This window comes from Chroicocephalus ridibundus, chromosome 8 (assembly GCF_963924245.1).
Source record: "Chroicocephalus ridibundus chromosome 8, bChrRid1.1, whole genome shotgun sequence".
Classification (NCBI taxonomy): domain Eukaryota; kingdom Metazoa; phylum Chordata; class Aves; order Charadriiformes; family Laridae; genus Chroicocephalus; species Chroicocephalus ridibundus.
The window spans coordinates 23,964,624-23,982,367 of record NC_086291.1 but is presented as its reverse complement, the minus strand read 5'-3'; the positions used below and the strand labels follow the sequence as shown (position 1 = coordinate 23,982,367).

General features: G+C 39.5%; 1 protein-coding gene across 12 annotated transcripts in view; it reads right to left on the bottom strand.

Annotated features, from left to right (window-relative positions):
- Positions 1-17,744, bottom strand: part of NTNG1 (netrin G1) — a 158,806-nt gene that overhangs the window by 4,372 nt on the left and 136,690 nt on the right. Inside the window, exon 8 of one of the 12 annotated variants that reach the window (XM_063344171.1) lies at positions 8,033-8,141. The exons of the other annotated variants lie outside the window; for them this stretch is intronic. Within the exon in view, the coding sequence (XP_063200241.1) occupies positions 8,137-8,141 (5 nt within the window). The 3' untranslated portion in view covers positions 8,033-8,136. Of the gene's footprint in view, positions 1-8,032; positions 8,142-17,744 lie in introns of those variants that run through there. 12 annotated transcript variants of the gene reach the window in all.

Below are 17,744 nucleotides of genomic sequence, written 5' to 3'. Positions count from 1 at the left end.
TATTCTGACCAACTCTAATACCATTTCTACCTTCCCAAAAACATGGTCAGGATTACTTTTAAAACCTTAATATTAACTAATTATGTTCATTCAGTTTAGGAATTGGATTAGCTACAGCTAATGAGTGTAGCACGTCAACAGCATAAAGAAAAGCACTTTCAGTGGAGCACTTTCACTGGAATCTAAAACAAAATTTATGCCTTAAACAAAAGTAGTTGAGATGAAAGCAAGGCAAGTATATTAATTGTTGTTATGAAAGTTAACAAAGTCTCTAATGTTAACAGAGGGGTGTGCTAGGATACATGTTATAACCCATTTTATTTCCGATGTGGCTCCAGGCTTTACTCGGAGAAGGCGGTGACCTGGGAGCTGCGGAGCAAGGCAGGAGGGGCAGACGCCTGGATCTGTGCTGAAGCCCAAGGAGAGCTGCTGCAGCGGGTGCTGGGGGGTGCAGGTGGGGCTGGGGGAGCCCCAGCATTGCCTGGCCCTGGGCCTTTTCGTTTCCCTGAGCAGCGGAGGCCGGGAGCCGGGCAATACGGGCTTTCCTGCCTGCTGCACCCCTCCTGCCTTCTCCGGCCCTGGCCCCCTGTACTCCAAGCAGTAAAATGCTGCCTCCACTGCTGAGAGCTGTTGAACCAGCTCTGCCTTATCATTAAAAGTGATAATAATGAAAAATTAGTCGGAATTAATCTGAAAGGCATGAGATATCAAGTTCTGATCAAAGAATGAAACATGGAGAAGTGATGCAAGTAAAACAACTAAATCTGCACATGACTATTGAGACTTGTGGGGTTGAACTAGCGGTGGGTTTGCTGGCAGACCCTCGTTAATTAGAAGACAGGACATCAAATAGATTATTTAAGAAACAAAACAGAGATAGCCGATTCGCTCCGGAGAGCTTTGCGGGCCTTTTTGGGGGATATTTCTGAGCACCGTCTCTAGTCTGTGCTACTGTGGGAAGTGAAATATTTAAAGTAAAATAAAGGAATTTTTAAAATATTATTTTCCAAATTCATCAATTTGCAATCTAAGCTTGGGATCCTTAAAACACTACACAAAGGAGACAGAAAAAAGACACATGTAAAAATGGATAGCTATCTGAAGCTTCTCTATTCTTGAGGCAATCCCCCCTCCCCTCTGCAAACCAACAAACCCCTGCAATTAGAAAGAGATATGATTCCTTTTTAATTAAAATGTAAAGATCTTTTCCAAAGTAATAGTTAACAAAATATCGAAGCCTCATTTTTAGGATAAGACCTCTATGAATAATGTTGAAAGATGCCTTACCACAAGCCACAGAATATTCTTGATTTGTAATTCCAATGTTACTACACTTGGAAATGGAATAAAAAGGAAAACAAGGGGAAAATATCGAGTCTTTGAACCAGCTTAAGCAGTTTCAGGGGTTAAGTCATGTGCTAGCATTTCATAGAATTTATACTGGGTATTTAATGAAAGGTGTTGAGACTAGCATGGTTGTTTGACAAATGTCTACTTTCCTCTTACATGATCAAATCTGAATAATACCTGACAATTTCTGAGTCTGTCCAAAACTCAACCTTAATACCTTTGCGGCTTCTTGAAAGAAGAGAGTTAGGCAACTGTGGCTGATTTTAGTTCTGAAGCAGCAATATAGACATGGTACCACAAACGCATGTCTTGCTCTCTTCGATCTGGAGGCCACCTCAGGCACAGCGTTGTGCTCTTGGCTTATGTTCTTGCTGGTTGCTGTGTCTGGGCAGCTTCAGAGCACAGGCACAGGGTTTTTGGTCTGCCTATGGCTCAGACAAAAACCCAATACACTATTGGACTTAAACACAATTTCTTTTAGCCTCTTGTCTTTCCTGGAGGCCATCCAAGAGGGGAGAAAATACATTTTGTACCTTTCTTTGTGCTACCTTAATTTTTGTACACCTTGCCTACAGTAGCATCTTATTCAGGTGGGTCGGCCACATGAGTATGAGCAAGGACAGGCTATTGACTTAAAATAAAAAATGAACGTATTCAAAAGAACACTTTTTTTTTTTTTTTTTAATCTAGGATAGGTGGTATTCACTTTCTGCATCAAATTCTGGATTTATTATGAAATGTTCATTGTTTGTAGGAACAGCATAAAGATCATGAATGATAAAGTCACAGAAAGAAAACTTTTTATTGGAGGTCCTTGCTTCCTTTCTTGAATTCTGGTCTTTCATTTCAAGCAATGTTTTGTATGATCTCTCCCATCACAATTTTTCTTCAGCGTGCTCTTTTTGTGGTAGCATTTGTTACAGACTTTTCTCTCCCTCTCGCTCTTTTTCAAACCATCTCTTCGCTTTTCTCCTTTTTGTCTCCCAGGCCATGAGTATTATAGTTCCCGGACAGGTTGGTGGGTTGACAGCTCTGAATATATTACACAACGTTTTAGTCTATTCTAAAGCCCTGATGCAAGCTTTGACCCTACTTCTGCTGCAGTGAATTTTCCGTAGTGTTCGTCAGTAGCTTGTGTGAATGGCACTACTGAAATCATGAGAATTTTTTGACCTTGGATTCCACCCATTGTTCATAACTTCGAAAGCATAGAGGTCTAGTGGCTGAGGAAATGATTCTTGGCTGTTTTTTTCTGTAATGCATCTGTTTCCTTGGTACTTCTTATCTAGTAAAGAATGTTACTTGAATTCATTTATGAGGAAGTTTTCAGCACACATGCGAACAGAATATTCTGTCTCGGCATAATAAGTGAGTAAAAACCCAAGCATAGTGAAACCCATGTTTTCAGTAACGATGTTCATAGGTAGCTTCAATATATGCAGCGGTTGTCTATATATAGAGAGCTGTGAATAGCACATTGAAATGCCATGAAAAAATTAGGAGGTTTCATCTCACTACATAAATAAGCTCAGTAAATTGAGGCCAAGTACAAGCGATTCTTGTCAGATGCAGAATTAGTTCCTATGAATACTAGAAAGATTCTGTAATTAACATGCATTATTCTCTACAAATGTGATCATTTAATCAATAAATGGTAAAAACAATCATAGAATATAAAAGAAATTGCAACAAATGAGGAAGCTGGTGTGTATGCCTAGTAAGAATACAGACATCTGCACATACATGCACAAGAAAACCTCTGCAGTCGTGAAGGTATTAGTAGTATTTTCCCCACAATTTGTCAAATAGACATTAATGGAATTGGGGAATGCAAAACACCTAGTTTCATTCAAATGCAAAGGTTTACAATTGTTTCCAATTCTATCAGAACATAAGTGACCGCAATCAAAATATTTTCAAATTACCAGAGCTAGCAGCAACAAATTATTTCCATTATTTGGAAACTATCCTAAAAATACAATATATACTTGTTATGAGTTAAAGATCTCTGTGTGGAGCTCCACTGAATCATGAGATTTTACCCATGCAAAGTAAATATTAGGAAATGAGGATATAAGGGCATGGGGAAAACTTGTAAGTAGTTGGGCTGCTTCTGAAAGGTCACAGCTATTGCTGTTACAATTAGTGTTGCACAGCACGCGACAAAACCTCAAATTTTTATAACTTAAGTATCTTACTCATTTGAAGAACCAGTGGCTAATAACTGACCTGGATGTTTTGTCACTTAGATTTCTCCCCTGGCCTGTCTTCCGATTAGATCTAGTGTTAGATTATTATTATTAGAATTTAATTTGTTACCAGTTACAGTTACTGCCAAATGCATTTTAAATGTTTTGCTGCCATGAATACACCTGTCAGTGTTGATCAGACTTCTTCAGGGGTTTTAAACCGCAGACATGCTTGATACGAAAAACAGCTATTACTCTTTTAAATGAGATATTCATAATGATTGGTTTTTTTGAAGTGACACTAATTCATCATTTGCTGTAGTAGGACCAGTAAAACTATCTTAGAATACTGTCTAATCAAGACGAGGTAGATGCTCTGATAGCACGAAAAGAAAACTGGTTTGTGCTTATCTACCAAGGCACATTGTGAAGTTAAGACAAAATAAATCAGTGTAGACAAGTACAAGCCTAAAGCATATCTTACTGTGTCCAAATTACGGTCATAAAATGACAAACATTAATACGAAGATCTCCTGTGCAAAGTTGAACCAATGTTGTGATTAATTATATTGCCAACAATACAAGGTAATAGACACTGACCAAGTGGGAGCAGTTTCTGAAGGCAGACATCTCCATCTTGACTTGTCTTAGAAATGCCCGTTAGAGGCACAATTGAAATGACACTTGATTTTTTTTTTTTTTTTAAAATCAAATTGGTTTTGTTAAGTTGTCAGGGAGTAAATGAATAGGTGCGTAATGGAGGTAGAGTTTTTGCTGAAAATTTCTGGTATAATTTTTAGATTGTTTGCCTGCATGCAATTTCTGTTCTTTCTGCACAATTCTCACTTCAAAGCTAAGCCAGTTCTAATCAAATTGCAGGAAAACTCTTCAGAACTTCTACAAGAAGATGCAGCTGCTATTCAGAGCTCTCCCCGGCACACAGCCACAGAATGGATGGTGATTCCTCTCTCCTGTAAATAGGTACCGATTTATCCTAGCATCCACATGGGTAAGCTTAGCTGATTACATTTCACTACTGAAAATACAAAATCCTCTACAGAACAAATTTTATTTTTACCGTGGTATAAGGATACAGGTAGAAAGTGACTCTATTTCAGAGGTTGTGTCTATGCTTTCTCATTTGCCATTCTATTCTCAATCTAAAATCCTTAGATTTAATTAGTAAAAGATAATGAGAAGAAATACATCAAATCTGTCAAAAGGACAAGGGGGAGAACTGAATTTTGGAACTGATTCTGCTGCGTGATAGAGAAGCCATAGTAGCTTTGGCAGAAACAACACAAGACTGCTTGTTAAAATGGATGAAAACAAATCCAGATTTAGTTATATAAGAATTATGGTTGAGATAATACCTTCCAATCTTCCCTGGTTTCAGGAAATGATTGATTAACCTTTCAGTTTTCTGATTTTGATGGACCCAATTTTATACTTCTCCAGAAGAGGGTGATTCCCAAAGTGCGGGGGGAAAAAGATCCCCATTCTTTTTATTGCTTTGCTTATGGAGGAGCACCACTGAATTGGTATGACCCTCATCACATTTTAGGATAATCTCAGGAGAGCAATAAGCTACATCATAGTTTTAGTTGCTCAAAAGGGACTACATACGGCCATCATTCATATTCCACTTACAAAGCTGTAAGCTGCAGTGCCATTATTTCTATCTTCCTGGAGATAAATGAACATTCTTACACGATCTGTCTTCTCTTTCCTTAACTAGGAAGTGAGGCAATTGAAACTACGGGGTTTTTTTTTGTCTAGTGCCAACAGCAAGGTCAGGGTTTGGATGTAACCACTACCAATAAAAACTGGCTAAGCACAAAAACTCCTCAGATGCAGAAAATGAAGTGGTCATCAAAGGCCCTGTGAAGAGTTGCAGGGTGGTATTTAGTTCCCTAAATACCAGCAGCTGCTGCCGTTAGAGGTGCCAGAGGGCATTTCCAACATTTACATGGAGCTGGCAGGTATGTCCTAAGTTCTATGAGAGATGTAGGCTTCTGGGGGTTGTGGCAGGACGCCTGCCAGGGGGACACCTGCCTGTCTCGGGCAGCTGCTGTGCCCCATGGCGTGCTGGCAGGCTCCCCTGCTGCGGGCAGCCTGTGGCCATCTTGCCTCCGGGCCCCCGCCCGGCTTCCCTGCTGGCATTCGACCTCTGCTCCGATCCAGTGCTGCTGTGCTACACTGGACGCGGCTCCTGTGGAAAGCCCGCAGTTGTCAGCAAGAGCGGTGAGAAGCCTCAGCTGATGCCTCCACTCCAGCCCCCTCTGCCCACCAGCCCGGTGCTGCCTCTGAGCTCAGGCCCTGCCCTTGCTCCTTGCCCGAGTGACCTGGTGGCCTCGGCCCATCCTGGCCTTGCACATTTGACGTCCTGGTGTCACCCCAGACCTGCCTCGCCACTAGAGCCTTGCCTGGTGGTCTGCAGGTGGTGACTGACCCTGCCACTGCCATTGGAGCTGCTCAGCTCCGCTCGCCTGGCTTGGGTGCTGTGGGAGGGACCCTGTGCCGGGGACCTCCCTGCCTGCCGCACCCCCGCCTGCTTGAGCAGTCCCCTCCTGGTCCTGGCTTGCCGTCTCCTTGTGGAACCACCGACAGCCATTGCTCCTTTGCAGTGGCACTAGACACCTATGGTCAGGCACTTCAGTCCCATCAAAAAATCCAGCAGGATGGCTTTGCCGGAACGGCAGCATTTTCAGCTTCATGTCTGACAACAGTGTTTTTTCTTAAAGGTTCCTGGGAACTATTAGGCAGAGCTGCAACAGGTATTGCTTTTACAGAGCACAGAAAGGCAGAAGAAAGCCTGGAGAGCAAACCAAAGCCGGAGCGTGCAAAGGTCAGCAATTCAAATACATGCTCATGAATTTTACAAACGGCTGAATGTTCCTACATACTTAGCCGCTAGGGTGTTAGACTTGCAATAATGTTTTGGACACAAAAGAACACAAATAATTTCTTTTTCTTTACAAAGACAAAACTTTCTCTTCCTGCCATTCCTCCCAACGAAAGCTGCACTGAAGCCTTTCAAAACCCATGACACAGTCCCACACGCTTATTACTTTATTTGGCAGCAAAACCAGAGAAAATCATAACTGAAAAGATTTCCTAACGATTTAGGGGATTAGAATTATTCTAGTAATTATTTTACTAAAATTTTTTAGGGAAAGGGAGAGAGAGTGAGAGAATGTGTTGGTGGCTTCTATTAATAATGACATTAATTCCAAAATAGTACTAATCTAAGGACAAATATTGGATGTATTGCTATTCCTCAAAACATCTGCGTGGCCCTGGATCCCGAAGTGGACAAAACTTAAAATTATTTCAGAGAGCTGCTGAGTGAGAACTTTAAGATTAAATTGTGATCTTATGCTATTTAATGGCAGTATTTAAAAAAAAAATTCTCTCCTAATTTTTTGCTCCCCCAAATATATGATATGTTTGTGCACATGTGTGTCCATGATGTGTTTGATAAAGAAGAGGAGACTAATGAGTTATGTACAGTTTGTATTGCTGAGAGCAGCATAGTTGTTGTATGTTAATAACATATGTCCTGGTTTTGGTGTTAAGGAAGGGATAAATTTTTAATAATCAGTTTAGTATTCAGTCAGATGGAGTAAGGTTGGTTCTACAAAATTTATTTTACAATACTTGCTGAGTATACCAAATCTTATGTAGAAAAACCCCTTTGATTTCAAAGTAATGATTTTGTATTGTAAGGGCTATTTTTTTAAAGCAGACTGAGTTGTATTTACTTATTTTTTACACAGAAGGTGTTCTATTCATGTTAAGTTAAATTTTGAACACTGCTATTCTAAAGTTACATGTGATCTAAAATAATTTGAATGTTGCAAACCTTCTTCTCGCTACTTTGGCTTCAAGCCAATTGCATGGGACATTTTGAATAATTAGTAACAAAATGTACTGGAAATATATGTTACGATCAACTTCTACATAAAATAGCATTTGCAATGGAAACATCAGCAATCTTGATTACACTATCAAAAATATCAAAGATATTACAATGGAACGGGTAGGTAACTAAGAAAAGGGAGTCACACTTCATCGTGACTTACAAGCAGCGATGTTACAGTGACCACAAGTAAAGGTAAAGCCAGGCTTGTCTTTCTGTGTCGTTATGCATTCCTCTTGCGTGCGTTTTTCAAAACAGAGAGATTTAAGATACCAGGATAATGCTCTACTATAGGAGACCAATACACTAATGTGTAAAGTAAATGGCACGGAAACTCTCAGGAGATGAACATTCAGAGTTTATGTGAACATTAGTTACAAGGCAAAGGTAAAGATAAAACATTCATGTAGTTCCTACAAAACACATGAAATGTGAAAGATATTTTTTTGTTTGTTGGATAAAGCATCAGTGCTGGGAATCAGGAGATCTTCTCAGTCGACATTGACTTATTGTTTTGAATGTGGATGAAATGCCCCAGAGTGGTTTTGCTGAGCTAGCTGGAGAACGGGGAGAAAACCGCTGGCCCTGTAGGTCTCTCCAAGCTCTTCGGAGTAAGAGTTGTTATTGCCAGTGAACAATGGAGATGCTGACGCCAAGGAAAGTCAAATGATTTGCCTATGCTAACGGAAGAATGGAACAAACACGGGTCTTGTGAATTCCAGTTCTATTTACTAGATTGCACTGTTTTTTAGATAAATGCAACAGCAGGGTTGATGACTGTTTCCAAGGGAGTTTAGAGACTCTCAGCTATAAAAAGACTTGTAAACAATGAAGTTTAAAAAAGGAACATGCAATCTTGTCCACTTAAATGTCATATTCAATTGCATAAGATGTTTAAACATTCTGACAATTAGAAATACCGATGTCATGTATGTACCTTCTCTTCTCTCCAGTCAGAACTTTAGCAGCTTCGTATTCATCTGTCAGAAACACGGTCAATATTCTCAAATGTTTTTTTTTATCCCCTCTGCTTTACCTTGGCCTTTAAAAATATTATCTGTTATTTTCTATTTTCAATTATTAGAGTAAAATTAAAAAATGACACTCAACAGGCAGATTCTTATATCATAATTCCTTCCTGAGATGTAGTGGATGATAATATGCTCTCCTGTGAGTGGGGTTTTAATTGGTGTCATGCTTGCCTTTCCTGCTCTCTTCATCAGGATATCAATAAGATGACTCGAACAGCTGGCATGTAGCACTCAGCAAAAATGAGATCTAATAAATTAATGTATCAAATAATTAAAGCTATTAGCTGCTTCACGATAAGTTTTCATCAACAATATTTATTGCTACACACAGACTTTCTCTAGGTATCGTTGTGCATTTATCTTTATGACAGAGCGGCCATTAGATGGGAAAACATAGATAATAGATGCTTGCTTTCCAACACAAACCTCATCAGGCACACTAGTTTTTCCACGATGTGCTATGCAGGTGTCACCAATGTGAGAGGCTTCGCCAGTGTTTTAGCTGAAAACGCCTTTTGAACTGACTTATAATATCACACCAGTCAGCAAAAATGACCAAAAGATGCTCACACCAGAACACAAAAGACCTGTCTTTATCTAATGATATTGCCTCTTGACAAAATTTCAAAGGCTCTGAAGATTTATTTGTCTCTTCAAAAGTGATGTTTTGATAAGTAGGCAGTTAGAATTCATAATTCAGTATTACACATTGACCAAAACAGATGAAGACTGCATACAGGCAACCTACACGTTTTTCACAATATTATTATGCAGGCTACTACTAAGAAGTTGTTGCAATAGGAACAGGATTGCACTAATCTCATTTTATCAACTCTACAGTTCTGCTATAATGTAGAAAACATCTGAATAGCAATAGACCTGACTTAGACTTAGAAAGAGCGCACTCAATGTGTTTCTTTGGGTTAATGTCTGAAAAGTTCTTTCTACACACATATGAACTAAAGATAATGCCTCTAAACGTGGATGCTGATATTGCTCCCTATGACAAAACGTCAAGATAATTCAGGAGATTAAAAAGTGCAGGGTTAAACGACTCTCGTGAGTAAACACTGTTTCCCTCTGTGCTTTATATGGTTCTTGCACTACTTTGGCATGCTGATCAACATATTTGTATTTCTGTTTATCATCCTGATGCACAAAGGCGTGTTAAAATTCAATTATTAGCGAAGACTGAAATAACCTGAAATCCTCAAGGAACAGATCACTGCAAAATATCACTTCATTTCAAAGTACTTGCTTTATTTTATTTTAAATGATTTTCTCCAACTTTTAGATTGTCAAGTCATGTCAGAGTTTAAAAATAACAAAGATATCCCCATTAATCTAGACAAAAGAAATTCCTCTATAATCAATGTGTTATATATTTCTAAAGATATATTGTATCAATACCCTTAAACTTCATGATGAAAAGAAATAATTGTGTTACTCAAAGTCTTCCACTCGCACTTAGGACTGAAAAGCCAAGACCTGGGTCATTTTCTCATGCTCCTGAGAAGCTGTGCATATAACAATGTTACAAACTCTTACACTCACCTTTGGTTTAGAGAAGGAAGGGTCACACAAAAATGCTCCACTTCTATGAAAATGTAGTTCTAGAATGTTATATATTCTTTTAAAACATAATGTCTGACTGTATTTTAAAGCCTAGTATCTGAGTGTATTTCTTTGTAGAACTCTCAGAGAAAATGGAAACCGATTTCTGGTTAATAGAATTTGGATGATGAAGCCGTATTTCCTGACAAGTTTCTCTCTCTGGGTCCAGTCCTGTCCTCTGCCACTCCCCTGGCATACCCGTACCTTACAAAACCTGAACCCCCACAGGTGCTATCACATGCTTGTCCTTCTCTTTCAGCAGCCTTGGCAGCCACGGCAATGGGAATCCGATCACAGCTCCTCCAGAACTGTGTGTATCCCTTCGCATTGCCTCCTATGGTGGGAGCCGGCGTTTGCTGCATGCCTGTGTACAGTGCTGGCTGATGGGTGCCCGTGATATTGGAGAGCGAGAAAAGGCTGTAATTCCAGGTAGGATGACTTTTTGTAGGACCGGTCTATGCCTGGACCATCGTGAGGGGTCAAACGCTGAGACTAAACACCAAGCCTCCTCCTGCTCCATGAAGCCACGTGGCGAGCACGGCTAGCCAGCACGTAAGGCCAATCTCTGCCCAGACGTGTCATCTTGGGCAGCAGAGACTCCAGTGTGGTCCACGCTCGGGTTTGAAACACAAGCCCAGTGAAATGAGAGCGTGAGAGGAGTGTGAAATGCAAAGGCTTAATGCTGCCTTTGCGAGACAGCATTTCTTCAGTGGTAACATGGCAGATCTGAGTGGGATGATGGTTTTCTGAAGACCGCGAGAAAGCTACAGAATGAGTAGCTGCTGGGCTGAAAGAGAAAGATGAGTGCTAAAGGGAAGTGGTTGGAACTGGAACGGAGGGGTTTGGGCCAAAGCCAGGATGGGTGGGAGGAGGTGAGGGAGGTGCTCGACACATCTTGGCTGGCTCAATGTTTGGTATCTGCAAAACAGTCAAGGTCTTCTAATGATGCAGAGCAGCGTGGGCTGCAGCATCACTGCTAAGTTGTCATGTTGCCACTGAATAAAAGAGAAGATGTAAGTGGAGTGCACTTCCCTAGGCGTCTTTTCAGTTGTGTTTTAAATCAGTAATGGTTTAGCAATGAACTAGCAAAGCTCTCAGGTCATTGCAGGAAAATATAGCAGTATATGGTTTTATTTTGATAGGTGGTGTAAATCTTGACCCAAATTTTCAAACCTTTGCAGAAATTATGCTATGTACATGCAGCCTTTCATGTTTCTCCCCAGTTGCGTACCAAATGGCATGTGTGCATATGTAATTTGAGGCATTACAAAACATCTGGCTCAATTTTTGAGACGTTTGTGTTATAATACACTATTGTAACCTGTCTGTAAAGATATGCGGAATAGGATGTTTTTTCTGAGAACTGAAGTCTCCTTGCAGAGAGCTGCACTTTGCTGCATAATGTCAACGTAATGGGGCTGATTTAAGGGTGCTACGTTTGCCCTCAATATGAATTTCCTTGCACTAACAGCCCCAGTTTAAATCTCATTGTGGGATTCTCCTGTTCTTGAAAACAGTAGGAAGTAAGGCAGGTTTTTGAACCTTGTGAGAGTAACTCGTTCTCCTTGGACGCTAGTCAGTGCTTATTGCCTCACGATCAAAATGCAGCTTCAGCTCTTTAAAGAGCTACATGTGGTGAAACTCTCTTTACTCTCCTTGGAAATGAAATTCTAAACTCTTCAAAGTAAGAGTCCTATTTCAAGGATCTTCTGGCTTAAAAGGGAAGTTCATTTCCCATTTAAAGTATGTGTAACATTCAGAGCTTAGTGATGCAGCATCTCATTAACAGAACACCCTGCTGATTGGTCTCCCATGGACAGCTATTTCTATATGGAGGATACTGGAGGTGTTTGTTCCTCCTGCACCTGTCAGTGTTCATGGGGACTGGTTACTGTTTGTGAGTAACAAAGCTGGTAGCTCTTTTGATTGTAGCCCTTGTGTACCCCAACCTATAGCTGCTTAATGCTATTTCTTAAGTCAAACCTAAATAACTACTCAGGGGAGAATTCCTCTTCCAAAGAGATTATGGCTGAGCTCCTTATAACCTAGCAGTTTTGAAGTACAAGAATAGAATTTTTGGGTCCATTCGAAAAGTCTTCCAATTTAAGCAGGAAATGGAGTAAGAAGAGGAGCTAGCACATAGGGGTTGCAGAAAGTTAAAGGTGTCTTTGGTGGTTCAGAGGTGCTCAATCTACAGCTTGGCCACTGACTCCATAAACTGGAGCAATGTTTTGGTTTATCCACAGGAAGATTTTTGTTATGCTTTATTCTTCATACATCTGGAAATACACAGGGTTTGGTAAATGTCTGAAACATGAAAGATTTGGAAAGTTACTCCACTCAGTCACTAGAAAGGGAATAAAGTGGGTAAACTGATCTGCAAACAGGAGTACAAATCAAAATATTGTTTCTAGAGTCAGCTAGTGGCATCAGTGCATTCGTTATTACATGGTTTTCCACTTCCATCTGAACCAAAAGACAGATAGTCATCGGGAAGAAAAAAATAGCATATATAGAAGTACTCGTCCAAGCTGTCATTATAAAAAGACAAAATAGCTTTGGGCATACTGCTTTAATCATTTTGGACCCCAGCTGTATATCAAAATCAGTGATAATGAACACAGTCTCTTTAATATAATTATTTCAAGTTGATTTCAGTCATTAGTAATCTTCTATAGACATTAATTACCAACAACTGAATTACGATCAGACCCTTTCCCCTTCTCTGTAAAAATATTTAAACTTCCAGCACTGTCACATCTTTTGCTTCTCACCTGATGATTATAGGTAAAAATTTTATTAACAGTTTAATTATTCTCTTTAGAAGCCAAAATAATTGTAACAGGCTTGACTTGGCTTCCATTAAAAGTCTCTTTTAATGACTTTGCCATTGACTGTAGTCCAATGTGAGAGAAGAAGAGTTCATAATCAACAAAATCACATCTCAAAATTGTGCAGAGATGAAAGAAATTGGAAGAACAATACCCTTAATATTTTACAGAACATCATGGTACTTTTGTATGGGCTATCAGTCTCCTCTAAATATATATTTGCTGAATCCTCTAACGCTGTATTCACTTTCATAGTTGTGATTCGTATGAATAGCTTGAATAAAATTTGTGCCGTAAAGGGTAGTAGTCAAAGATCTGACAAAAAGCTGGACTGACATTTATAAGATCAAGCTTTTGTTCCTGATTTTATCATACCCGTGTTCCTTGTCAAAATATTTACTGGCATGCTTAACTTGAAGATGAATTTGAAGTTACTGGAAGGGTTAGTGCATGTCTCAGGGGTATGGATCTAGGGGAAGAGGAGATGATCATGGAGGCACGTATTTGAAAGAAATACAAGGAGAAGGTAAAGGGGCAGAATGCTTGTAGATGGGTCGGTGAGCTGGTCACGTTATGGATGCAGAGTTAAGGGCATATCAAAAAAAAAAAGACCACTATTTAAAAGGATTTTTAGAAAAATTGCATTGTTAGCAGCAGAGTAAAAAAAAAAGCTTTATAAAGAAATACATTTACAAACAGTAAAGAAAAATGTTGAAATGATGATGAAATGAAGGAAAAAAGAAAAGAGTACAGACTCTCAGAATTTAGCTATAAGAACATGCTAAAGTACCAGGGAAGGCCAGAAATGATTGAGCGATGTACTAAAGTAATAAAAATTAGTAATTTTTTTTTTTCTAAACACATCAGAAGCAGAAACTTTCTAGGAAGTCTCTAGGGCAAACGAATGGCATATAAGGTAGGGAAGGGAAAAATCTAAGAAGTATTAACTATGGAAAAGCTTTAGGAGGTTACCAGGCTACTGCCTATGTTGATGGGGACACGCTCTGGAGGTGTGTTTCAAAGCTTATACAAACCATTCTTAAAAAATGGAAGATAGTCTGTTGCATCAGATCACCAGAAGCAAATAATATTGATCCAAGAATTTTGAAAAAATGCAGAAACAAACTTCTGACTGTTACCTGTGATTTTACTAATTTAATTGCCAAGAGGGGCTTGATTAACTATAAGAAGGGACTATGGCAGATGTGGTTTTTATAAAGAGCTCCAAGGAGATTGAGAGGAACTAAAGACTAGCAAGTAAAACTTCAGCAGCAAGCACGTTGATGGAAATTGTAATGAAGAATAGAATTAGCAGATAGACGAATGAGCATGATGAGCATGGAAGAGTGAACTTTTTGTAGAGGGAAATAAACATGTACAAACCTAGGAGATGATTTTTTAAGGAATCAATAAGCATATGGATGCAAATGATCGAGTTGATTACGTATCTGAATCTCCAGAAAGTATTTCACAAGATCCCTCAGCAGTGTTTTTCAAAGAAACCAGTAAGAGTTGTTTTGTGTTTTTTTTTTTGTTTGTTTGTTTTTTTTTCATGGAATAATAATGGATTGAATAATAGAAAACAGGGTAAGAATAAATGTCAGAGACTACTACTCAGTCCTGTAAGAACTGTGTCAGGACTTACACATGCAGAATTATGCTAGAAAAGTGAGTGAAGTGTAATGTAATAAAGTTTGCTCTTATTACAAAAAGTACTGCAGCTGTAAAGACCTTCAGAAGAATTTCTAAGGTGCTGGGTGACAGCACAACAAAATGGTAGATGAAATTCAGTGTTCAAGAGTAACGCACCCCTATAGATACTTGGCTTTTACCATTTAGGAAAGGGACCTTAAGAGTAGCTCAGGGTATTTTATTGAAAATGTTGAATTAATGTTCTTCATCGGTCAAAATGGCAAATAGATTTTCGGATTTTTTAGGACAGGAAAAAAAGAATGAAATGGAAAACACCACAATGTCACCATATAACTTCATGACGTGCCCATCTCTTGAAGGCTGCATTAAGTCCTGCATATTGAGAAGGTATATAGTACTACTAAAAAAGGTAGAATGAAGAGCAATCATAGGTATAGTCAGTTCCTGTAAAAGGAAAGATTAAATAATTACGTTTCTTCAGCATAAGAAAGGGAAGATAGATGGAAGGAAAATAAAATAGACATCTGAAAAATCACAAATGTTATGGAAAAGGTGAATTGGAAATGATTATTAATTTACTTTTATTACGTCTTCCCCCAAAGAACTAGGAAGTACCAAATGAAATTGTCAGCCAGCCAGTTAAAGCAAAGAAATTATTACTATTACATTGTGCATAATTGCGTGCCTAGGATGTTTGGATAACAAAAGTATGAATGTCTCAAGAAGTGATTAGGCAAATTAGTGGATGAAAGGCTCATTGAGACCAACTAAATGTGAAGATAGTGATGAACTCTTTGGCTAAGAAAATTGGTAAGCTGTAGCTTCCTGGGGTTTGGATGCCTATGCTGAGTGAAATGCCACTTAAGCTCACTACTGGCAAAGAGAGGACACTAAGGTAAATTGATCCCTGGTTTAACTCGGTACAGGCTTTCTAATTTTCTATCGTAAGATGTTCTACTGTCTATAAGCATGCAAGAATGAAGATAAACACGACTCACAAGACTGTAAGGTTTTGCAGACCAGCTCTCAAACAGGCTAGGTGAGATGGTCAGAAATCAATATGGTGAAGTGGGAACTGGGAAATGTAGAGAGGCACTTCTGTTACGTGTTTCAGTTAAACACTTCCTTCTAAACTGAACTTTGGTTTTCATATTGCCATCATTGTAAACAGAAAGATCTCTTGGGAGAGTCGTATTTGCACATGTGTAAAGGAAGCGAAACCAATAACTACTTGAGTCTTAATGGTCAGCATGTGCTGGTGTCAGCAATGCCATCAGTTGCTCCAGTGTCAAGATAGGAAGCCTTGGCTGTCTTTAATTGCCTCAGGTCAGTAGTTTTTACCTGCGGTTAAGTAGCATGGAGATTTAGGAGCAAGACTTTACTTGCTCCTAAATGATCCTTTTCAGGCCCCTTCATAAAAACGTCCCACCTGGGCGTGTCTGTGGTGCTATCGATCTCTTCATTTCTGTCCTCATAAAAAGGCAGCGAGCAGGCAATTACACAGAAGTTATGGCCACAGAGAAGGCTTAAAAGGAAAGCGTGACAGCTCTTTCAGAGGAAAAGCAGTCCTGCTCATCACTGTTCAAATGAACATTTAATAATTCATAACAACTAACTGCATTATAAGTTTCCCCTTCAATACGTTTCCAAACGTGAATAGATTAAATGGTAATTGCTATGAAGCTTTATGTTCTATTTCATGTACCTAATAAAAGTTTATCTAGTGGAGCTTACTTTGTATCTTTTTGATCTATTCCTAACTGACTGCAATATACTATATTAAAATATTTATCATTGTGCTATCAAATATTAACCATTTTTAAATCATCTGACTAAAGAAAACAAATAATGTTTAACTTTTCATGAATTTCCTAATATTTGGCTGTTCAGAACTCTCCCATGATACACCACCAAAAATACTGAAGACCCTAGAAATTGCAATCCCTCTTTTTAAATTGGGCTGTTTTGAAATGCACTCTGCTCATGTCCGTCCCCACTGTTCATTTTGGCTCTGTATGCAGAATCCAAGTTTTGCCATCTGTAAAAAGTTACGATTCTACTTCAGTACAAAAGAATCTTAGAGAGTTGTTTGGGGTTTTTTTTGGTAGGTTAGTGGATTTTTTAACTACTTTGGGGAAAGTATAGAATTTTTTTTTTTTTTAGGAAGTTTCCCTAATTATCCACCTGCTCATCCATTTGAAATTACGTGGCTTTATCTGATAAAAACAACTAACAGTCTAGCAACAACAGTCTAGCAACTTGCTAGACTGTAACACGAATGATCTAGTGATGGAAAGAGGAGAATATCGGTCCCACAGATGTGCGACAGTCGCATGGCAGCCCAGTCCGGCCTCAGTGCTGGCTGCCAGGGTTACATCACTCCCAGCTCTCCTGGGACACTCCGGGTCGCTCAACCTGCTGCTGATTCACATCACAGAACTAACACAGCAGAAAACTATTCTTTTTTTGGTGAGTGTCCTGCTGAGTTAGATCTGAAACGGTTCAATGAAAGGTCAAGCTGAGAGGGCCCGAGAGATTGCTAGGGGTGTGGGACTAAATAGCTGGGAATTGGGAGAAGAGGGATTGCAGCACTTGCAATTAAAGCGGTTTAGACAGCCTTGGAATAGCAGCTTTGAAGCTGACACCTGGGCAAGATCAAGAGGAGAACAACCTCTTTGCTCCAATCCAATCCTTCACCTTGCTGGGGAAAAATTGTTCTATTAAAGGTCAGGTGTATAAATGTTGCCACTGAACCATTTCTTTTCACTTTGGAGAAAGCAAGTCTGATCACAGGTTATCAGAGTAAATCTCCTGAAGTGAAGAGCTGCAGTCTGTTAAGATCGTGGTGCTTCTTAATAAGATGTTAACTATGCTAACTAGCCCCCTTTTCTATGCCTCATTCTCTGGCTGATTTACGACTTGTTATTTGGGGTCGGCTTCCCCACACACAGGTGTTACCTAATTCACAATCCCCATCCTGCTCACAGAAGCCTTCCTTCCAGCACAGAGACGCTGAGATAACGTCCTTGAGCTCTCACCAAGGCCTCTCTAGTTTATTCCTCCTGCATGTTCTTCCATGTCCACAATATTCCACACACTTTGTAGGCAGCAGTATTAAAAGCAGCTTGAGCCGATGCCCGGCCAGGGCATGCTA